The 24,580-nt window shown below is 38.6% G+C and overlaps 1 protein-coding gene across 1 annotated transcript; it reads left to right on the forward strand.

Moving 5' to 3' along the window:
* The first annotated feature begins 634 nt into the window (after positions 1–634).
* Positions 635–24,580, forward strand: LOC127806749 (protein SEEDLING PLASTID DEVELOPMENT 1-like). The gene is made up of 9 exons (XM_052344236.1): positions 635–1,194; positions 1,612–1,826; positions 2,247–2,397; positions 2,508–2,699; positions 14,227–14,389; positions 14,513–14,751; positions 15,275–15,451; positions 15,536–15,697; positions 24,117–24,580. The coding sequence occupies exons 1-9, from the start codon at positions 706–708 to the stop codon at positions 24,420–24,422; spliced, it is 2,094 nt and encodes a 697-aa protein (XP_052200196.1). The 5' UTR covers positions 635–705; the 3' UTR covers positions 24,423–24,580.

Below are 24,580 nucleotides of genomic sequence, written 5' to 3' on the forward strand. Positions count from 1 at the left end.
AATATATTATATTTAGATAATATTTTAATATTTAAAATTTAATATTTAAGGACCACACTATTGGTACATCAAGAGTTATATCTTGAATTACACATATGCACGTAAATGATAAAAATATCTCTCACGTCTCATCGTCTTGGATAAGGAGTATTTTTGTCATACACCACATGCTGCCTTACTGTCTCATCTTATTATCTTAGATTAGAGATATTTTTATTCTTTTATAAATATTATATAACTTAAAGTGTAATAATAGCATTTTCCTATTTTCGACACTCTAAAGAAAAGAAGAATGAACAAACTACTGTAAAGTGTAAGTGAAGGAGTATAACAGCATTTTCCTATTTCCAACACTCTAAAGAAAGGAAGAATGAACAAACTACCTAAGAAAGAAGAAGCGACAATCATCAGACCAACGTGTGGCGGGCAGCGAACAATGCCCACGTGGTGTAAGTCGCCAGCAGCAGCTTCAACGGACGTTACCAGTTTGCTGTTCCTTCCTATATCTCTTCCATGGACCCCATCTTCTCCCCCCTCCAATCCCAGAGGAGATCCCTTCGAATCTTCCTTTCTCTTCCTTTTCTCCATCTTCTTCTTCGCAACCCACCTTTGATTTTTCAGGCTACCGCTCTGCAGAGCCATACAAGTCAATAATCACCACATATATAGGGAATTCAGGAAAACAAAAGGCAAGGGGAAGGGAGAATGAGAGTTTTGAACTCGCATTTCGTGCTGATCGATCTCCACACGTCATGGCACTCGGCTGCTCAAACCCCGTCTTCGGCTTTTGCTTGCCTCAAGGAGTGCGGACGAGGCCCTTATTTCTCTGCGGCATTCCGTCGAACACGTCGTCGGCGCAATGCGATTTCATCGGCTACCTCTCCGGTGCCATCGATACGGTCTCCGGAGATTCGCAGGCCGCGTGATCGTTCGGCCCCGGAAAGTGGGTTGTCGTCGGTTTCGTCAAGTGCGGCTTCCACGTCGCGATCTGAGCAACTCTCGGAGCTGGAGTTGTTTCTAGAGTTGCTGCCTTTGAGGATGAGGAACGGCTTATTACGGCACCCGGAGATTGGGAAGTTGATTGAAGTGGTTATGGATTTGGGTAGGCAGCCTCTTGCTCGGTTTCCTTCAGGTGATTGGGTGATGTCGGAGCAGCCTGTAAAGGTTGATGATCTAAGCCACGCGATATCAAAGGTCATCATATTTATTCTGCCAATAGTTCACTGGAACTTTCGCCAATCGACACCAAATGAATACTAAACATATAATCTATGAGCAAAGTGAAGTATCATTTTGTCTCTGATTGGAACTTCTATATGTGGAAACATAGTAATCAAGTATTTGCTTTTCTGCATGAATATACTTTATTTTTACTACAGCCATACGCCAAGTCTTAATCCCATTAGCTGGGATCGGGTACATGTATTCTAGCACATTAATAATCGCTACTTTGGGGTGTGTGTGTGTGTGTGTGTTAAAATTGGGTGATGAATCTTATTGCTGATGAGTGATAGTGACCGCATAATTTTTAATAGTTCAAGGCCAGGTTTGAATGCGTTATGTATCTTATCGAGATCTTGCGTCTTAAGGCAACTGATTTCATTTCTTCAGGTTGGTGAGTTTTCCGATGACAACCGATCAGGCATTAATAGTTCCTTACACCGTATAAGTGCTATACGGAACCGTAAAATGCAAATCATCGGCCTCACTTGCCGGGTAGGGCGAGCTGTATCTGGAAGTGCTGAAATCATAGGTGACTTAGTTGAAGGGGGAGGTTCCATCTTGGTTGTGGGACCTCCAGGAGTTGGTAAAACAACCTTGATAAGGTATGTATAGTTCTAACTTCCAATTGTGACATAAGATACCAATTTGTGTGCCTATTCATTAACAAGTAATGATACTTGTATATTATGTGCTAGCAATAATGTGTGTTGTTCTCTTAAAGCTATGGTGACAGCCCTACCACATTCATTTGTCAAGATTCTATATATATATATATATATTGTTATTTATGTTCTTCATTGGTGTTTCTTGTTCTTTCAGCCTTGACTGAAGGACTTTCTTTCATTGCCTTTGCTAATGCTCCATTAGATATGTGTATACATGAAGAAATAATAAGAAATGATTTACAGATAGCTCTGCTCATTGAGTATCTTCAGACTTCTAAAAGTAATATAAGCATCTTTTGTCTATACAATTATGTCTTGCGTGATACTTGTTCATTGGATAAAGCTTGTGTTTTGCAGAGAAATAGCTAGAATGTTGGCAGATGAGCATAAGAAACGTGTTGTGATTGTAGATACGTCAAATGAGATTGGAGGTGATGGAGATATACCTCATTCTGGAATAGGTCGTGCAAGAAGAATGCAAGTTCCAAATGTTGATATGCAGCATAATGTGAGTGTGAAACTCAATATCTTTACCATGTTTATTGCTACCTCGGATGGCTTGAATAAGACACAACCTTTCTTCTTTTGGATATTAAACCTTCTGTTAGTACTGAACAGGTAATGATTGAAGCAGTCGAAAACCATATGCCTGAAACCATTATAATTGATGAAATTGGAACTGAACTTGAAGCCCTGGCTGCCAGTACAATTGCTCAGAGAGGAGTTCAGCTTGTTGGAACAGCGCATGGGATTACAATAGATAACATAATAAAAAATCCTTCTCTGCAGATACTTGTTGGTGGCATAGAGGTAAAAATCAGCATTATGTCTTTCAATCTATATATTTTAAATGTCATGAATAAGGTTTCATATTTTGATTTTCTGTCCCATACTTTTACCTGGAGGGTAGTGCTTTCAATTGTTGGAGATACCAATTATTATAATTGAAGATGAACCCTAATAACATTCGGAATAGATTATAACTAGGAAAATAAAAATTTGAGCTCATTCATACAAATTCCAGCTTTCAAGGCTTAAATTCTATGAGCTATGAAACTTAGCTGAGCTCTAGAAGTAGCAAAACGGGGCTACAGAAAATACCAAAATCTGAATATCTCCAAAACTAAGACTACAGCCTGCATATTTACTATGTTAAGGAGGTTACTTTGTGGCAAAGTACCTAGGAATGAAAAAGATCTAAAAAACCACTATGAAGGCTGAAAATGGTAAACATGCTGATACCCAATAACAAAATAAAATGCTTACACAAAACAATTCAATGAAAAGCAAGTAGTGATGAGTGACTTCAGATGCAGCAACCTATTTGCGTTTGTACTATAAGTATCCACTAGCAAGTAGGTAATAAAGTGTTTACAAGTGGCCACACAAATGACAAGTTGCTTGCAAGTAGCTTATATTCATCCAAATGACAATCAAATTACCTTACAGTTGAGGAAACTAAAAAAGAAAAAAGAAACCTATATAATAAGAAACCTAAAGTACATCAAAACCTTTTGATAAATAAACAAAAATATAGGGAAAAAACCTTGAGGGGGTCAAACCTTGTACAAAAGTGTTGAATGTTGTATTTATTGTATAGTTGACCCAGCCGATTAGCCGATTTATAGGTTGATCTATAGCTGATTTGATAGATTAATTTATAGGCTGATTGGATAGACTGATTTATAGGTTGATTTGACAGGCTGTATTTCAGGCATAATTCTTTGCCTAATTTTCTGCTATAAATATGTTCCACATTATTATAAATATAGATTAAAATTGAGACTTGCTCTTAGGCATTCAACCTGTAACGACCCGCCTCCCAGAGCCTCCGCTAGCATAGAAAATCCGTGCGAGGGTCATTATTTGAATGATATAGAACAACTGCCACCAACATCTAACAAGAGAAACTATATCACAGATTCACATGACATCTCATGATCACCTTTACATAATCAGCCATACGACAACTCAAGTCAGGTTCTTACATAACCATGCATAACATGAGACCTTTCGAGACTACATAACATACATCGATCTTAAAAACAAAAGAACATTAACCTGATCAACCAAAACGACACCCGGGACTCTAGTTTCAGGAGAACTCTGCACTTGCTACCATGACTCAACAATTTGGACCCAATCCCACTGTACGTACCTGCCAACTCAGGCGCTTCCTTTTCTTGGAATAATGTTCAAACGAATGGTGAGTCATAAGACTTAGCAAGCTCAAGAAAGAAAGGCAATAGGTTAAGGTTAAAGCTTTCTCCTACACCCCATGCACTTCATGCCAATGCAATAACATATCATGCCATGGTCAATACATGCTTTAGCTCTAAATGCATAAATATAAAGTAAACTACACATAGAAGGTCCTTGGAGCCCACATAAGATACACACATTGGCGCCCTTGTCCCACATACAAACCTGTTAACAGCTCAATATAGGCTACCATATCATTATTCTTAATCTGCCTTTCATCACATCATTTGGGTTTTCCTGTCATTCATAACATGCCTTTTCTTATCATCATAACATGCTTTTCCTGTCATTCATCAATTGGCTTTTCCTACCATTCATAACATGTCTTTTCCTGTCATCATAACATGTTTTTCCTGCCATTAATATAGTACATCATCATAACATGTAGCTGCTATGGGACTTGAACCCCCAGTCTTATGTGTCATAACATAAAGCTGTTGTGGGACTTGAACCCTTAGTTTTACGCATCATAACATAAAGCTGCTGTGGGACTTGAACCCCTAGTCTTACGCATCATAATCATCCCTCATAGCCACTCTTGCTCACCATGCAATGCAACACATAAGAAATGCAATAGTTTGTGCAGTATAAACGTGATGACAAGTCCCTCATAAATCAAGTATCAGGCCATGTTACGCCCACATAGGAACACACACATGCAAAATGCTTTAAAAGCATATGCTCACCTAGTATACCCAAGTTGGCTCTTAGACCAATCGGGTCATGCCAATGCGCACACATCCCCCCCCCCCCACACACACACAGCCAAAGCATGTCCCCCCTAATGAATGCAACCTAATACCCATGTGTCACACAATATCATGATATGCACAAAATCAAGGTGGAAATCTGGCAGTACCAGCTTGCCTGACCCGTTTATCGTAATAGTTGATAACTGGCCCCCATACATCCAGCCATCGACTGCCACGACCCATGGTCGACAGTTAATAGATTTGTACCCCACACCCTTAGACACACATAGATAACATTGAACTTACATACTTTAGATTTAACATTTCATAACCTTTCCCCATGACTCTTCATGCACTTAGCAACATAGACATCAATATACTGCTCTTATTCTCGTCTCTTCTCAAACATAGGAAACTGTCTCGTTATACATATTACTAAACATTACACTTTTCTCATTAAGATGCTTAACATAACCCAATAAAACCATAGCCAACTCTTCTAAGAATCTAGCCCCAACGGGTTTGGCATCATTCCCAAAGGAAGCAGAGCAATACAAAGCCCTGTAACAGACATAATCAACAACACCAAGGATTCATTTACTTAACTTATTCCATCAACAATAGACCCATCAATAACACATAAGTCATAAGATGGTTACCACGTAGATTTACATTATTAATGCATGGAACCGAGTCACGGTAAGGGAGGGAATAAAATATGGAGAACAATGGAGACTTGTGTAGGGATTAAAGAATGTAAGAAGATGGTTAGGAGCTTGCCTTTAGACGAATGATACTTGCCTTTTTTGCACTCTCGCTACGAAATAAAATGTTTCATAGGAAGATAATAAGATTACGGCTCATAATAATCAGATTTGACTGTGCAAAACACATGATTTAGTCGTGAAAAATCCATAATCTAAACGTATGAGGCTTCCAACAATTTTACTCACTTACCTGACTTCAAGCACTAAATAGCTTCAAAATTCCCTGATTTTGCTTAATTTCTTCCCACTTCCTTCCCTTTCTTCACTGCTCAAGCCTTCCTCAATTTCCCCTTGCTTTCTGCCCCTGAAAATGGCCAAAATGTGGCCTTAAGAATGAAGCAGCGGAGAAACTTGGAGTGCAAGACGAATGGGCGGCCTATAGCGCGCCACATGGCGCGTTCTGCGGCTGCCACGCGGCCACCCCTCCTTCCCCTGAAATAGCTCTGTTTCGGGCATCTCTTGGCTGGAAAAATCCAGCAAAATCCCTCAGCCTTGCGCGCGCCCATGCAGGATAGAACTCACGACCAGCCAGAAGCCCCCTCATGCGCGTACCGCGAGCGCTACAGCCATCTTCAACCTAATTAATTTTAAACTAACCCTCAGCCCAATTTTTGAAATCGCACCACAGCCTCTGAACTTTGCAAACTAGCACTTACACCCCACTTAATAATTACACTAATACCCCGAAACTTCTAGAAATCCCAATTACCCCCAAATTAATAATTCCATAAATACTCCCAAATAAAATAATTAATTGTCTTAATTGCCCATTTCCTCAAAACAATATAAATTAATATTTTCCCTTAAATCCTCAAATATTTAGTAATGACCTCGAATACCGAAATTAATAATTACTATTTATCTTCAAAATTCTGGGATGTTACACAACCAATTCTCTCTTCTAACATGGTATGGAGAAAATTCTTTCCCACTGTATTATCCCTCTAGTGAAGAAAGAGAAGAAAGGCACTGTATTCACAAACAGAAAATTCTGTTGTGCATTAGAAAATTCTTGAGAATTTTAGTTCTGTTGTGCATCAGAAAATTCCAGTCAGCCAATTCTTGAAATCTCACATTCGAATAACTTTTCACGCACTCCATGTGCCATCACGTCCTTCACCAAACGACACCAAACCTTCTAATTTGTTCTCTCATTGTGACATCCACAAAGGTTACTTTAGACATGGAAATGGATTTTCCCACTTTTACCTCTGTTTTTACTGGAACCCCTGTCATTACCTCTGAAAAATTATGGGTGCTGCTAATTTTCTATCCTCGGTTGTTGCTGTTGAGTTGTGTTCATAGGCCAGGGACATGAAGATTGTTTGACTAAGCCAGTTGTTGCTGTTGAGTTGTGTTCATAGGCTAGGGACATGAAGATTGCTTGACTAAGCAAGCTGAAGATATTCCTGATGTAGAGCGTCCAAAATGGAAGTAGAATGACGCTCAATTATGTGGAGCTCTCTGGCAGTCTATTGATTGCTCACTTGCAATCCAATCCTGGGCATACAAAACCTGTTATGATGTCTGGGAGAAAGCCTGAAAATTCTATACCAATAATGTCTCTCATTTCTACACAATTGTCTCCAACATGATTACTTTGAAGAAGCAGGACTCTCAATTAGAGCACAACAGGTGCAGATAGATAGAGTAGCCAACAAGGTACATCATCAACAAGGGAATTAGCTAGAATTTGATTTCAAACAGGTTCAAGCTTTGGTGGCAAACCAAAGAGTGCACGAACCATAAATTGCTTCTCCAATTGTGCTAATTGATCCTTTGCATTGGTGGAGATAGGCATTATTTCTTTGAATTCCTATATAAAAGTTTCTAGTTGACCTAAATAGGTTTGCATATCCATGGTCACTAGCATTGGGAGAAGTAGGTAGGGTCAAGCTAAATGGTTGTGCTCCTACTGACTTCTTGAGAAGTGAGACATTGAACACCGGATGGATGTTAGAGCCCTCTTGTAATTGTAGCCAATAGGCCACATTTCCCACCTTTGTGGTAATGGGATATGGCCCATAGAACTTTGGGTTTAACTTTGAGCTGGGGTTCTGGAGTAAGGCCATTAAATGGCCCGACTTAAGCTTCAAATACACCACCTCGCCCTCTTGAAATTCTCTTTCACTCCTCTTTTTGTCTGTAAACTGCTTCATACAATTCTTGGAGTTAGCCAATTTTGTCTTAAGTACTTGTAAGGCCTGTTGCCTTTGTTGTAGGTAGGTATTTAGGGTTGCAACTGTCGAAAAGTCTCCCAAGGCTGGTAGCAAAGGAGGCTTGTAGCCGTAAAGAGCTTCAAAAGGAGATCTCTTTATGGAGCAATGGTGACTGGAGTTGTACCACCATTGAGCCATAGCAAGCCATTTGTGCCAAGTCTTAGGTTGTAGAAAACAAGAACACCAAGTACAACTCCACACACTGATTAACTCATGATGTGTAGAGTTGACTTGGCCAAGAGCTAGCTTTTGGATAGTCGACTCTTGCCTGGAGAAGTTGACTCCCTCTATCAAAAGTTGACTTCCTATCGACCATTTCGTATATACGATCAACCGGTTCTTAAAAGTTGTTGACCATTTTTGTCTCGAACAACTAGTTTTACAGGTCCAACGGCTATAAATAGCTAGTTTCTTTTGAAACTCTTGGGATGCCTATAAATACCATTCAAGGAAGCACTTGAGTTGTCTAATGAAGAAAAATAAATTCATTTGAGCTTACATTTGTATTCATAGTGCTTGAGCTTTCATTTTTATCTCAAAAAGGTTTTGAGCTTTATTTGTTTCAATTTATTCAAGCCTTTGTATTTTTGTTGAGAGACATTTGTAACTGAGAGATTTATCTCTCAGATCCTCTCCAATTATATTATTCTTGTATCTCCTAGCTTTTAAATCTAGAGGGCCTACTTTGATAGTAGGAGGTTGTAAATTCCTAGTGGTTTATGCTAAAGGGCCTACCGAGTGTGGTAGAATGTTTTAGTGAATATTTTCAAATCCTTAGTAAGGAGTTAAGGTAGTGGATTAGGCTTGGTTTAGCTGAACCATTATATATCGTTGTGTCCCTCTTGCATTTATTTTATTGTTTGTGTTCATTTCACTTTTTGTGAATCATTTTTGAAAACCTCATAAAAGGTTTTTTAATTTCTCAATCACCCCATTCACCCCCTCTTGGGTGTGTGTGCCATTCATTGTGCCAAATTTCAAATTCAACAGTTGAAAGAAAGATGAAGCATCTACTTAATGTGACTTGAGCTCTCTTACATCAATATCATGTTCCTAAATCTTTTTGGGGTGAGGCAGTGTTAATTGCAACCTCTCTTATTAACCGGGTTCCTTCTAAAGTACTAAAAGGTCTCAGTCCCTTTCAGTGTCTTTCATCTCACTTTCCTGAAATTGGCATTCATGCTTCCTTTCCTCTTAATGTATTCAGGTGCGTGGCTTTTGTTCACATTTCTAAACACCACAGGGATAAATTTGATCTTAGAGCACTTAGGTGTATTTTTATTGGCTACTCTCCTACCCAAAAGGGCTATAAATGTTGTCATCCTCTCACGCGAAAATTCTTTGCGTTTAAGGATGTAACCTTTATTGAAACTCAGTCCTTTTTAAGCCTTCTTTTTATGGTCACCAGGGGGAGACAATTTCTAGTGACCATAGGGAGCATGGGAATCTTCCTAATTTGGACTTGTCCTTGGACCTAGGCCAACAGCAAAGCAATACGCTAGAGTCTGCACTTGGTGGACAGCTTAGTTTTGACTTATCTAACTTACCTATCCCCCTTGTACTAGAGTCTTTGGATTTAGAAGGGTCATCATCACCACTAGGTGCACTACCTCACCAAAGTTCTCTTCCAAACCAACCATTGATGCCATCCCCTGCTAGGTTTAAGGGTTCACTTTATGTTACAAGAGGGTTCAACCTATTTCATGTGCAAAGCAGGGACCAACATCTATTCCAAAGCCATGTATTGAACCATCTCAATCCCCTACTCATTCTAACCCTATTCACAATGATTTGGATTTACCTATTGCTGTTAGAAAAGGAGTTAGAAGCTGCACGCAACATCCCATGGTCAATTATATTTCCTACCATCGTCTTTCACCCAAACGTAAGAGTTTTTTGTCTTCCCTTGATGCCATAATCATTCCTAGGACAGTAAAGGAGGCATTACATGACTAGAATTGAAAGAAATCGGGTTTCTAGGAGGCAAAACAGCTAGTACTCCAGTGGAACCAAACCTCAAATTTGGGGGGAGATCTGATTGTCCACTAGTACACAAAGGAAGGTACCAAAAACCAAACCTCAAATTTGGGGGGAGATCTAATTGTCCACTGGTAGACAAAGGAAGGTACCAGAGGTCCATTTAATTTATCTATCTCACACAAGACCTAGCATTGCATTTGTTGTCAACTAGGTGAGCCAATTTATGCACAATTCAACTAAAGAGCATATGTAAGCAGTGAGAGGATCTTGTATTATCTAAAGGCAACACCTGAAAAAGGGATTTTGTTCAAATCAGGGGAGAATTTGGCAGTTACTGGATACACATATGCTGATTATGGTGGTTCTCTTGTGAATAGAAGGTCTACCTTAGGTGTGTGTTCTTAAGAGAAAATTTAGTATCCTGGAGAAGTTAAAAGCAAGTATAGTGGCTTGGTCTAGTACAGAAGCTGAATGCTAGGTTATAACCCTTGATCTATGTGAACTGTTTTGGCTAAAGATTGTCTTGGATGATCTACAAATTCCTAGTCATGGTCCAACCAAGCATAACCCACTAAATCCTCAACATCTAGTAAACATAAGCCTAAACTTCACTAGACATTGGACAGTAAAGATGATTCTCTTCACTTCTTTTACACATAATACTAATACATGACAACCTGTCTTTGCTTCCTCAAGTCATCGGTAGTAAGGCAGAGCCAAAGGGTAGCTGACCAACACAAATAAGGTAACCCTAGGAGGGGCACTTGAATTTCAAACTGCTTTCCAAGTAAAGCCAGAAATCCATATTACAAAGGGTGAATATTGAAACTTCCCCCTTGTGATGGGCACTATATCCATATACTCACCCGCTGCCTGTTCAAAAGATGACAGCAAAGCAAGCTGTAAAGTGCTTGTGAGGCGTATATTTTGTAGCGATCAAAATCACATATAAACCTTGAGGACTGCACTACTTGGAGGTAGATAGTAAGGAACACCAACCACAGTCACCTCATTAACAAGCAACCTAAAATGCTAAGGACAAAAGCCCTATGACCACTCCAACTTTCCAACCAAAATCTAACCTTGGTTGCATTCACGATGGTGACCTAAATGACCTTATGAAAGTCCTCACAACCTCTCGTGGTTATAGGTCCTTTAGGGTATGGCCACTCAAGAGGGGGGTGAATTGAGTGATTAAAAGTTTCGGCAATTTACTTAATTAAAATTCTTGTTATTTAATTTTAAACAAATTCAACTTTTGTAACTATGTTTATCTGAGATTAATAAATTTCGGGCCACAAGATATAGCAAGAATAAATAAATGAGACACAAAACAATTTGTAGTGATTCAATATCTCCACACACACCTACTCTATTCTCCTAAGGTCTCAACCACCCTCGGGGTTCCACTAATTTCACCATGGTTTCCATACTAGCTCACATTGGAAACTAGATATACTCCTAGATTATAACGGGTTCTAGGAAATCACTACATCAAGGTTTTCTCCCTAGCTTACTTTGAAAACTAGATACACCTAGATTTTAACAGTTCTAGGAAACCTATACAGGCCACGATAATAGTTTAAGTGATTACAATTAGTTGTCCACACTTGGACACAAATGAATAAGCAATTAAGCGCAAATATACATACAAGGCAATAAAAATAATTAAATAAATCAGTGACCTTGGTTTGAATGGAGAAGATCGGATTTGGTTTTGCAATATCTTTTTCTCCTCTTGCCTTGTGGCTCTTTGGTGGATGTGCAATGTAGTTTTGAGAGCCTTAGATTACTTGGGTTTTTGCTTGAGAGCGTTAGAGAGCTTTTGGGTGCTTTGGTATGCAATATGTGCAATGGATGATCTTTACAATGAGTTTAGGGGTATTTATAGGCATTTTTAAAAAATCACTATTCATAACGATTGGATTACTATTCACAACGGTTCAATTACTATTCACTATTCATTGTTCATCATTCACTATTCTCTGTAGCATTTTGAAAAAATATATTTTTATATAATTTTTTTATGCATTTTAAAATTACTTGAAAGATAATTTTAATGGAAAATAATATTTTTAGTAATACGTGTACTATGAAAAATATTTTATAAATTAATCGAAAATAATTCAATACTACAATTAGTATATTTAAAAATACTCTTTTTGTTAATCATTAAAACTTAATTAATATGAGTAAGTTAGCTCAACAGTGGTGACCCTCCATAAGCCAACTATATACAGAGAAGGAATCCTAGATGTAGACCAATCCCTCAACACATTATCTTTCTTACAAAATAATAATTCTAATCCAAAAACTGTCACTTACTGGCAAACCTCCATAACCATTTTTCAAGTAAGATTTAGTTTGGAGGACCCGATTTTCTAGTGCCTAACCTGCCCTTGCTCTTTGAAAGACAAGCCTAATCCCGTTTAACTAAATGATACTTCAACTCACCACCCTATAGAAGATCCCTCTGAAACTTGTCCAACCTATTTATAATAGACACAATGATTCTTAAACATAGAAAGATAATTAAGTAGGAAGATTAAAAAGCACACTCTTAGTGAGATTAATTTTTCTTGCTTTTCGAGGAGGTTAAGGTACTATATTTTCCAAGAAATCCCCAATCTGAATAACCTTGGCTTTGAAAGCTGGAAGATAAACCCAAATATATATTATGAAGGCTGCCAACTTTACACCCAAGGTTAGGAGCAAACAAATTGAAGTCTCCACTAGCCCAACCTCTCCACTTTAGATTAAATTCTGCTATATTTGTAACAACAATAAGAATTTCGAGATGACATGATCTGAAGTTTTATAAATACCAAGTTTGCATCATAGTTGTCAAAGGTGCACCTGAGGCGTGCTTGGGCGCAAGGCGAACAGAGGTGCAACTCTGTGCACCTCATCACCACCATGGTGCAACACCATGCTTGAGGTGCTACCTAGGCACATGAGGCACTCGCCTCATGTAAGGCACGTGAGGCACATGCCTTGTATATATCAATGTATTAAAATCATATTTCTTGTCCATTTGTCATCTTAGAGAGTATATTGGTGAGAGGCAAACCTAGCAGTGTAAGTCAGAGGTCCTGCTGAATCTCCCACTTGCTGTCAGGATCCTTTAGGAGAGATGTTCACTTGTTGGAGAACTACTTACATCTGTTTTCTGTTTCATTTTTCTTTCTTTCTTCTAATTTTTTGCTAAGAAACGAATGTTTTCATTGTGTGTTGTACTACTTTTTTTTCTCTTCTAATTTCTTTTGCAATTTAAAAGAAGAAACTAATAGTTGTCTGTAACTGTTCTTTTCTATGTGTTCTACTGTATTTTTTTCTTTCTTCTAATTGCAAAAGAAATTAGAAAAAACTAATTGTTTTCCTATAATTGTTTTTTTTGCAGTGTGTTGTGCTATAATTTCTTTTCTCTAATCTCTCTTGCAATTAGAAGAAACTAATTTTTTTTCTGCAATAATATTAATTGTTATTATCTGGTTGGTCATTTGTCATTTATGATTTTATGAGTTTGGGTCCATCTCCTTATAGGTTCATATTGAAAACGATAGTGTGCAAGTATTTTGTAAGCATTTTGAATAAATGTGCACCTCATGTGCTTGAGGCTCTTGCTTCACCTTGCACCTCGTGCCTAGGTCACAAGCACTAATTTGGGCCCCAGTGTGCTTGGCGCCTTTGACAACTATGGTTTGCATACAAGACTGTGAAGACCACCTTTCAACCTAGAATCTAGATACTCATTAGTAATTGGAACTGTGCCCGGTATCTGCTTACCCTACACAAAGATGTTATGGGAGTCTTAACAACACTATTAATTAACCTCTTTGAGTGTCATAGACAAGAGCTTAGTAAGAATCTTATAAATACTACCTACAAAATTAACGGGCCTAAAATCTTCAAATCCAAAACACTCCTGATAATAGCAACAGCTTTCAAACTCCTCAGAGAGCTGTCCAACCCACAGAGCTCATGACAGGCCAGGATAACATGCAAACCAATAAAGCTCCAATAATGCTGGAAAAAAAAAAAATCAAAAACTAAAGAGAAGCCGTAAGGTCTGTATCCACCATTTGGATTACCTAAAACCCTTGAAACCTCATCCTTGGAAAGAGATCTAAGAAGCCTCTCTCTATGATCCTCAGAAATGTACTTAAAAGATAAACCTGAAAGGGAAGGTCTCCAACCTTCCTCTTCAGGGTCCAAAATATTTTACAAGTCAAGCAATCAAACTTTGTAAACTCTTTTCTTAAAGCTTGATCATTTACCTTTCTTTCTCATGAAGATCAATCTTGATGTATTATGTTGACCTATAAAATAAATTTAGACATCCAACTGCAATTGACTATAACCCTGTCCAGCTATGCCTTGAGAATCAATTGATTGAAGTTTGGTTCCTTTTGAATAGAGTGTAACACTTGGTGATGAGGAAGCAAAGAAAAGGAAAGTGCAGAAGACAATTCTTGAGAGGAAAGGGCCTTCTACATTTACGTGTGCAGTAGAGATGATATCTAGAACTGAATGCTGTGTGCATCATCGGTTGGATGCATCTGTTGATGCTATACTAGCAGGTATCTAAACCTTGTCCTTTCTCATGAACTTTTAAGCAATTACTTATATAATATGGTGTCTGCAAACATGTTTCGGAATTGGAAGCAATAAATGGTTAATCTGATTTGAAATTTCTATGGTAGGAAAAACTCCTCTGTTTGAAGTCCGTCATATGGATGTTGAAGCAAATCGTTCTTTGAAGTCTACTCCAATGCCCAAGAAGAACCTTATAGAAGAAGCTGAGCTGGACAACAGTGAAGAAAGACCTCAAATACAGTGTGACAAAGAAGATGAAGGTTATTCTCAAAATAATTTCAAGAAATTGAGTGGGAATAGAAATTTTAGCAAGTGGAGATCACCAGTGTATGTTTACACTTACAAGGTATATTGCTAAAGTTTCGATTATCACTTGTTCATCTTCTACCTTCTGTCCTTGTATGTTGTTGAAGGATATATATGGAAATAAGGTACTTAAGTTTAAATAGCTTGGAAATTAATGTTCATGCTTCTTTAATAATCAAGATAAACCTGCACTGCACATGTAGCTTGGTGGAATAGGAGTGCCCATGCCTAGAAGAAGTTTTTTGTATCTTAAAAAAGCGAGAATTCAAATTTGGAATTCCCTCTCACACCACATGCTCAACAATGCTATCATACTGTTGATTTTCGTTGCCATGCTGAGTCCAGGTTCTTACTTGTATTAAGTAGGCTGGAAAACTCTGAACCCTATGCTCGTAGCATTAGTGGCTTGCAACCAAGGGCCTGACCCCAATTCATTGAATACACAAGGGTCCCATCTGTCATAATCCTTCTCTTACAGGATATAGTAAGATTATACTATCCAGCACCTAACACCAAACTAAAACTGAAAATTTGAGTTCATATACAATTTGTCTGTCTTTTAGATCCTGGAAGCCGATCTACTTCAAGTTGCAAGTGTTATGGGGCTTGAGGATGAGATAGATGTAAGTGATGACATTGGAAGAGCAGATGCAATTTTAGCGTCCAGTTCCGAAGTGAAGCAGAACCCCTGGATTCGTGGTGTAGCTAAATTTCACAAGTTGCCCTTATATGTTATCAAGGTATCCCCCTCTTATTTTGTGAATATTGCTGACTAGATGAATGTATGCCCCTTCAACCAGACTTTAAAACTTTGAATAATGCAGTCAAATACCATGGCACAAATGGTAAAGGCAGTTCATATGATTCTTGGACGGGATTCCTTTAGTTCCACCTCAATGCAGTCACTCAAAAGTTCCTTAAACATTGAAATTGAGGATGATGCACCAAAGAGAAAGCCCTCATTGGAGGAGATTGATGCCTTGGAGGTATAATTCTTTTTCCTTCAAATATGTTATTTCTCTTTTTTCCATAAGCAAAAAAGATTTACATAGTGTTTGTAGATTTATAAAAAGTTTATTACAAAGTTCATAGAGAAGTCTTGTGGAGGATTTTTTAGAGAAAGTGGAATCCAAGTTGCTTATATATACAGGTTTTTGAAGATGTATGATAGAGTAGAAACACATTTTAGAACTTGTGGAGGTGGTACAGACTTTTTCGGTTACAATTGGACTAAATCAAGGATCTACTCTAAGCCCTTATATCTTTGCTTTAGTAACAAATGAACTTACCAAGCATATGCAATAAGAGGTGCCTTGGTGTAATCTATTTGCATTGGTGAACAACACAAAAATAAGGTGTGACTAAAAAACTTGATGTATGGAGGGGATCTTAGAATTCAAAGACTTGAAGTTGAGCAGATCAAAAACTGAACATATTGAATGCTTAGTAAAAATAGAAATATGAATGATGTTATGTTGAAACTTGAAGATCAAATTATTTCAAGAAAAAAACGAGTTCAACTATTTTGGATTCATTGTCCAAAAAGACAAGGAGATTATTGAGAATGCTACTCATAATTAAGGCAAAATGGATAAAATGAAGAAGTGTTTTGGGCATTTTATACAACAACAAACACAATCCTTAATCCTAATAGGTGAGTCAGATACATGAATTCTAGGCCTTTGGGCATCTCATTGGTATAGAGATGGCATCTCATTAGTAAGGCCATTACATCCAATGTGCAGGCCATTGTAATAGTAACTGGTGCATTTTAATTTTGACATGTGCCACTCTAGCCTTATTACGTATGATTTTGTTCTTATTTTGTCTTTTCTTCTATGGTCGCACATCCACCTTCTCATTTTTTTCATGTGTTGGCATTGTATGCAATAGAAAAATCTTTTTAAAGCTAAAAAGGCAGTGTTATCAGACATCAATAAGACTAATCTGTTATATGGCACATAATGTTATTAGACAGCTATAAGATGTGTGAGATATGAATAATGATTAAGATACTTTGATCAAGTAAAAGACCCAATAGATGCTCATATGAGGAGGATTAACGGAATGAAAAAATGTAGTAGAAGAGGTTGAGAAAGACCAATAAAGACTTGGTGGAAAACTCTTAAGCATGGCCTTGATTATAATGACCTTACAGAACATTTAATCATAGATAGAGATGGTTGGTGAGCTAAAATCTATAAACCTCAATGGGATTAAAGTTTGGCATGTTGTCATTATCAATCTAAGGGCTCAAGTAGAGTGAAAGCTAGTGCATTACCGATTGTAATTAAAAGAAAAAATCTATCATTTCAGTGTCACAAAGTATATCTGGTGTAGAATCGAGGGAAAAGATTTATGCTGAGAGAGAAAGGAGAAGAATAAATCCAAGAGAAGAGAAAGGTAACGAAGAAGAAAATAAAGGAGGAGAAGAGAGTAAGCAGAGAGACAGAGGAGGGGGGGGGGGGGGATGAAAATCAAGTTCTGTGTAATTAGGAATCTTGATAAATCAATGCTTGTCTATTAACTCAAAAGAGTAATCTCAAGCTCTTCAAGAATTTCACTGTATCTCAAAAAAGAAAAAAAAAAGCAGATATAATCCATGTAACTGATGCCACGTAGTGGAATTAAGGCTTCTAGTTGGTGTTATTTGATTGACTCCTGCTGGTTCTGTTTTGTGCTGGACATGCAAGCTGTAGAATAATTGTGATTAGCAGCAGATTTCGAGGATGGATTGGAGATAGGGTCCAATGGGACACTTTTAAACATTTTTGGGACAAATATATTGTCAATATCACTCATAGATTTTGTAGGAGAAGGCACTGTAATTACTTAGAAAACAATGTACACGGGCTGTCCTCATATAGAGGAGAGGAGAGATAATTTAGGACACTAGGGCTATACACTTTAGGAAACTAAAAGATACATTCTATCTACAACCATTACTAAAAACAGAACATATATACATTTTAGGAAAGCAAGAAACTTAGGAAAGCTAAGGATTAAACTTCTTAATCAATCAAGGTATGGCGGCGCCTTGACTTGCTGTTGCCACAACCCTAGAAGCCACACACCATAATGCTCAACACGCCCCCTCAAGCTGGGGAGTGGATGTCAATCATACCCAACTTGCTTACTAAATTTTCAAATTGAGGTCTCGATAGTCCTTTTGTCAGTATATCTGCTACTTGCTAATTGGAGGGAACGTAGGTAATTTGAAGAAGCCCAGAGTCCAATTTTTCCTTAAGAAAGTATCGGTCAATCTCAATATGCTTTATCTGATCATGCTGCACAGGGTTATGAGCTATACTTATAGCGGATTGATTGTCCCCCAAGAGTTCAAGAGGCCTTTGCACTGGTACTTTTAAGTCTTCTAGAATGATTTGTAACCACAACAGTTCACACACTCCAAGGGCCATGGCTTAGAATTCAGTCTCAACATTGGATCTCACTACCACCCCTTGCTTTTAACTCCTCCATGACACCAAATTCCTCCTGAGAAAGACACAATACCCTATTGTAGATCTCCTATCCACCATGGACCCACCATAGTCTATATTAGTATATGATGTGATCTTCAAACTAGCCCCTGGGGTAAATAAAATGCCCTTACTTGGAGTTGCTTTAAGGTAGTTTAGGATCATTTGCACAACATTCATAGGGTCTTCAGTAGGATTGTGCATAAATTGGCTTACTAGGCTGACAACAAAAGTTATGTCAAGCCTAGTATGTGATAGATAAATAAGTCGTCATAACAATTGCTGAAATCTCCCTTTATCCACTGCTTTGCCACTATCATTCCCTTGCAATTTAATGTTGGGATTAACTGGAACTCTTGTTCCTTTCCCCCCGAGTAAGCCTGTTTCAGCAAGTGAGTCCAGCACATATTTTCGTTGAGATAAGAATATGGCTTCCTGTGAGTAAGCTACCTCAATGCCCAAAAAATATTTTAGGAGACCAAGATCCTCAATTTCAAATTCCCGAGCTAAATTATGCTTCAAATGACTCTATTCATCTAGATCATTTTCAGTTACCACAATATCATCAACATAGACAAGTAGGGCAATTACCTTAACTCCAAGGTGCTTGATGAAGAGAGTATGATCCCCCCGACTTTGGTGATAACCCAAAGATTTCATAGTCTGTGGAAATCTTGGGGAGACTGCTTGAGGCCATACAAGGCCTTTTTTACTTTACATACCTGCCTTGGCCCTACTGCCGTAGGCTGAAAACTTGGTGGCACTTCCATGAAAACCTCTTCCTCTAAGTCACTATGCAAGAAGGCATTTTTAACATCGAGTTGCTGCAACTTCCACCCATAATTAGCTGTCAATGCTAGAAGAACCCGGACAGTAGTCATTTTAGCTACAGGAACAACAGTCTCAAGGTAGTTTATCCCATAGGATTGAGTGTAGCCCTAGGCAACTAGATGTGCCTTGTACCTGTCAAGAGTTCTATCTGCTTTGTATTTGACATTAAATATCCACCGGCATCCTACCGGTGTGATCCCCGGAGGCCTAGGGACCATCTTCGAAGTTTGATTTTTAGTAAGGGCCTGCATCTCCTCCAACATTGCCTCTTTCCATTTGGAATCATTTAGGGCTTTTTCGACTGATTTAGGAATAGCAATAGCATCCAATGAAGTAAGGAAGCCTCTATGTTTTAAGGATAGGTGATGGTATGATAAATAGTTGGCCAATGGGTGTTTGGTACAAGTTCTTATCCCTTTCTGGACTGCAATAGGTAAGTCCAAATCAGTTGGTTCAGGTTGGGGCAGTGGGGAATGAGAGGTGCTAGGAGAATCCTATGAAAGTGTTGTGTCCAAACCAGGAGGAGCGGTGGTGGAGACTGGTGGTGGCATCGGCTCATCAATGTGCTCCCTTCTCTCGTACACAAAGGGGGAACCCTTGTATCTAATAGGGGTAATCAGCTTAGATATGGCTTGTTCACTGCTCGAATCATCAGAATGCAAATGAGGAGAGGAGGGAATAGGGGCAGGAGGCTGGTTTGATGATGTGTCAAGAGAGGGAAACAAAGGATCAAGATCCAAATCAGCATTGCTGAGGGCTGCTGCTTGCTGTCCAGATGGAGGGCCAAAAAAGGCTTGATTTTCCAGAAAAGTTACATCCTTTGAGACATATAATTTTTGAGTGGTAGGATGATAACATTTATAGCCCTTTTGTGTAGGTGAATACCCAAGAAAAACACATCGAAGAGCCCTAGGCCCTAGGATCTAGCTTATCGCTGTTGACTTTGGGTATGTGGACAAAACAAACACACCCAAACACTTTAAGAGGCAAGGGAGTATGAAGATTAAGATCTGGAAAAAAAGATCCTAAAAGCTGAAAAGGACTTTTGTTGTGAAGCAACCTAAAAGGGACTCAGTTTATAACATATGTGGTCATCAATATAGCTTCTCCCCAAAAGGTTTTTGGAACATGATAATGATGAAGGAGAGTTCAGGTGACATTAAGAAGATGTCGCATTTTTCTTTCAATGACTCCATTTTGTTGAGGAGGATCAACACAAGAAGATTCATGAATAATGCCCTCTTGTTGGAAGTTCTGATGCATATGAGTATTAAAATAATCTCACATTATCAGTCCTAAACTTCTTAATAGACGTGCCAAATTGGGTGTTAATCATTTTGCAAAAGGATGGTAAAACAGTCCCAATGGCAGCCTTGTCTTTTAGAGGAAACACCCAACACATATGAGGACAATCATCAATAAAGGATATGAACCATTTTGCCCCAGAACAGTTTAATACTTTGGAGGGTCCCCAAACATCAGAATGAATAAGATTAAAAGGCTGAGAAGAGAATTTATTGCTGATTGGATAAGGAACCCGATGATGTTTAGCCACAATACATTCATCACATTGAAAATTGCTTGGATCTAGAGAGTTGAACAAAGTAGGAAACATTTGTCTTAACAAAACAAATGGGGAATAACCTAATCTAAAATGATACAACCAAATAGAAGATATATCAGAAGCAGATTGAGAAAAACAAGCCTTCCTAAGCTGTTCCCTTTTAGTACTAGAATTTTGTCCTTGCAAGATATAAAGCCCATTTTGCTCCTTAGCCACACCAAATGTCCTCCTCGTGTCCTTGGCCTGAAACTTACACATACGAGGAGAAAAAACAGCAAAACATTTAAGGTCTTTAGTTAGTTTATGAATAGAAACTAAACTGGCTGTCAATTTTGGAACATGAAGGACTTGATTAAGGGGTAGACAAGGATTAAAGGAAACTTGGCCTTTTCCAGAAATAGGAATAGATGTTCCATTTGCAATGGTAATGTGTCTAGTAGTTTTAAAAGGTTCATAGGTGTCGAAAACATGTGGATGAGGGGTCATATGGTCAGTGGCTCCTGAATCAAGGATCCACATGTTATTCCTTTCAGATTTAGAAGCCAAAAAAGTCCCATAAGTTAGTTGTTTACCTTGCTGAACCACAGAGCAAGATGCTCCATCCTGGAAAGTCTGCAGGAATGCCTTCAGCTTGCTTAATTCCTCTGTTAGCTTGCTAAGATCTGCTGGATTTAACTGAGTGGAATCAGCCTCTGTTATTCCCCTTTTTCCAGCAGCTTCTTTTGGTTCTTTATTGGAGAGATAACTCTGATGCTTTATATTTTTAAACCCTCCAATTCGGCCCAAGGCAGCCTCTTTTCCATGCAATTTGAAGCATGTTTCCCTGGTATGTCGTGGCTTATTGCAAAAGGTGCACCATTGCCCCTCACAATTATACCCTCGGTTTGCAACAGAAGCTGTTTTTCCAGCAGCAGCTGGTTTCCCAGTCCCTGATTTGATTCCTCCTTTATTGCTGGTCATAAGTGCTGATACCTCAGTGCTATGATCTGACAGCATTGTGTACCGCCTATTCTCCTCACTTCTAATGATCGCAAAGACTTTCATTTAGGCTAGGAAGTTTGTCCTTACCCAAGACTTGGATCCTAACTTGATCAAACTCAGTGTTTAATCCAGCCAAAAATTCAACAACTCGATCCCTTTCGAAAATCTGATTGATGGTGGCTGCATCTTCACTACGCACCAACTTTATTGCTTGATAATGATCAAGTTCTAACTGTAACCCTTTCATCTTATTGAAATATTCAGTAATTGATAACTGACCTTGTTTCGTAGTGTTTATCTTGGTTTTTACCTCAAAAATTACAGAAGCATCCTTAACCTTGGAATAGGTTTGCTGGACCGTATCCCATATTTCCCTTGCTGTACTCAAGAACATGAAGTTCTTGCTGACTTCTGGCTGCATGGTGCTCCACATCCAAGACATGATTTTTGAATCTTCTATCTCCCATGTTGTGAAAGATGGATCCGTTTCCTTTGGAGGCAACCCAGTTAGATGGCTGCCTTTCCCACGACCCTTAAGGAAAGTCTTGATAAGTTGGGACCATTGAAGGAAATTTCTACCATCTAGCCGGTAGGTTTGATGGACAGTCAGAAGCTCTCCTCCACTGGGTTGATCCACCGAATGAGTGTCCCCAGAAATTAGGGTAGGAGCTGCAGTTTCAGAGGTTTCAGTCATAATCTTTGACTAATGTAGGAGAGGCGGACCCTAGAAAGAAACGTAGAAGAAGCTGTGCCATGAATGCACAGGTTGCACGATGAAGACAATGAAGAATCGAGGAGACAATGTGATAAAGGCACCAGAAGAAACTGAGGCAATGAAGGCCGGAAAAGGAAGGCAATGAAGGCTAGGAAAAAACGAGTTTGAATCTTCCTTAGGGTGGCTCTGATACCATGTAGAAGAAGACACTTTAATTACTTAGAAAACAATGTGCACGGGCTGTCCTCATATAGAGGAGAGGGGAGATAATTTAGGACACTAGGGCTATACACTTTAGGAAACTAAAAGATACATTCTATCTACAACCATTACTAAAAACAGAACATATATACATTTTAGGAAAACACACAACACAATGCTCAACAGATACATTTTACATGTATATATACATTTTAGTATATATACATATATACTTCTTAATCAATCAAGGTAGATGGCGGCGCCTTGACTTGCTGTTGCTGCAACCCTAGAAGCCACACACCACAATCTTCAACAGATTTAAATAAGATAACTTGGAGTTAGTTTAAAAGTGATAAACATGCTGCTCCCCATTAGCTTTATAGTTTTTTTACTATATGGCAAAGTTTTATGTGATTTTGGTAATTTGATTCGCCTTAAGATTGACTATTTGATTCTTGGGCCTGCTTCTTATCATCCTTTTTCATTTTTTGATATAGAAATCAAGGATCATAAACCTATTTAGAGTACCAGTCACTCTCCCATTCAAGTCACTTTCTATAATGATCTTCTCTCCTTTAGGTATTGTCTATAAAAATCTTTTCAAATTTATGTATGTATCTCTTCTCCTAGTCCAACTTGTGGTTCATATGCACTGACATTATTTAGAGTCTATTTTCCTACTACTTACTTTTGCAATAATCCTGTCCCTCTCCCTGTTCACATGCCTTGCCTCATCTTTTAGAGTTTTATAATACTTATCACTCCATTTCTGATACTGTCCTTGAGTATCAAGGTTTATATCCCGACTCAACAAAGATTTTAGAGAGAGTATGCCTTGATAACAATGGCAAGGTTGCTCCTTTGTGATTAGAAGGTTGTAGGTACAAGTTTTAGAAACATCCTCTTCAAGGAAAAGAAGGGGGAGGCCTGAGTACAAATATGACCCCTACCCTCGCAAAGTGAAAAGCCTAGAGAGAGTATGCCTTGATAACAACAGCAAGCTTGCTCCTTTGTGATTAGAAGGTTATAGGTACGAGTTTTAGAAACATCCTCTTCAAGGAAAAGAAGGGGGAGGCCTGAGTACAAATATGGCCCCTACCCTTGCAAAGTGAAAAGCCTTGTGCACTGAGAACGCCCTTTTTCAGCAAGCATACTACACGTACCAGCAACTCACCTCGTATCTTAGAGGCAAATAATATTACTTCATCTCCTAATCATAACATCCACCACATCCATGATTTTCTTGTCAAAGTTCCAATATTTCAGGATTCAGTCCTGAACTTCATTCATAAAAATGTGAGAACCCTTGTAAATTTAGCATTTCATCCTAGTATTAACCCTAACCCATTTTTTACTGCACTCAGGCAAACAGAGCATTTCTAAGAGGGTTACTGCCCAATGAGATACACTTATTTCTAGAATCATCTTAAAAGATCTGATGGTTTTTATGCTGGCTGTTCGTTACCTAACGCAACTTTTTTCCTTCATCTAGGGTTACTCCCCAACTTTAAACATGAACAACTGATTTTCTTGTTTTGGGCTTGTGTGACTTCCAGCCAACACAGTTGCTATGCATTTCTACTTCATTGTGTGAAAGCATGACCCTTTTGATTTTTTCTTATGGTTCCTCATAGGAGGTTCGCCTAGCAATCGAGTACATCGTAATTCCAGGGGGTGAACCTGTTGAACTTCTCCCCAGACGGTCTGAGATAATTGCCAGACAACTTGAGCTTGTGGAAAGCTATCAGCTTGCTGCAGAGAACTCAGGTACTGAATTGAACCCCAGGTTACAGATCCTTCCTCAGAAGCTATGCAAGAAGAGTTTGATAAAGCAGTCCAAATCTAGTCCAAGCATGATGCGGAGAGAACCAAGCTCCAAGTCACTGACTGGCGGTGGTGGAGGGACAAGCATCGCTCAGCTGCCACTCTTGCCTGAATAACTCAATCATCTCTCCAATTGTAAAGTATTTCAACCCTTAATTGGTTGATGCATGTCTTATTTCAACCTGTACAGTCTTGTAAATATGCATAATTACAATTGTTACAATTGTCAAACTTGCCTTCATTCAACATTGTCTAACGCGTTGCATAATCTCAA

The sequence above is a fragment of the Diospyros lotus genome, chromosome 7 (assembly GCF_014633365.1).
Source record: "Diospyros lotus cultivar Yz01 chromosome 7, ASM1463336v1, whole genome shotgun sequence".
Taxonomy (NCBI): Eukaryota; Viridiplantae; Streptophyta; class Magnoliopsida; order Ericales; family Ebenaceae; genus Diospyros; species Diospyros lotus.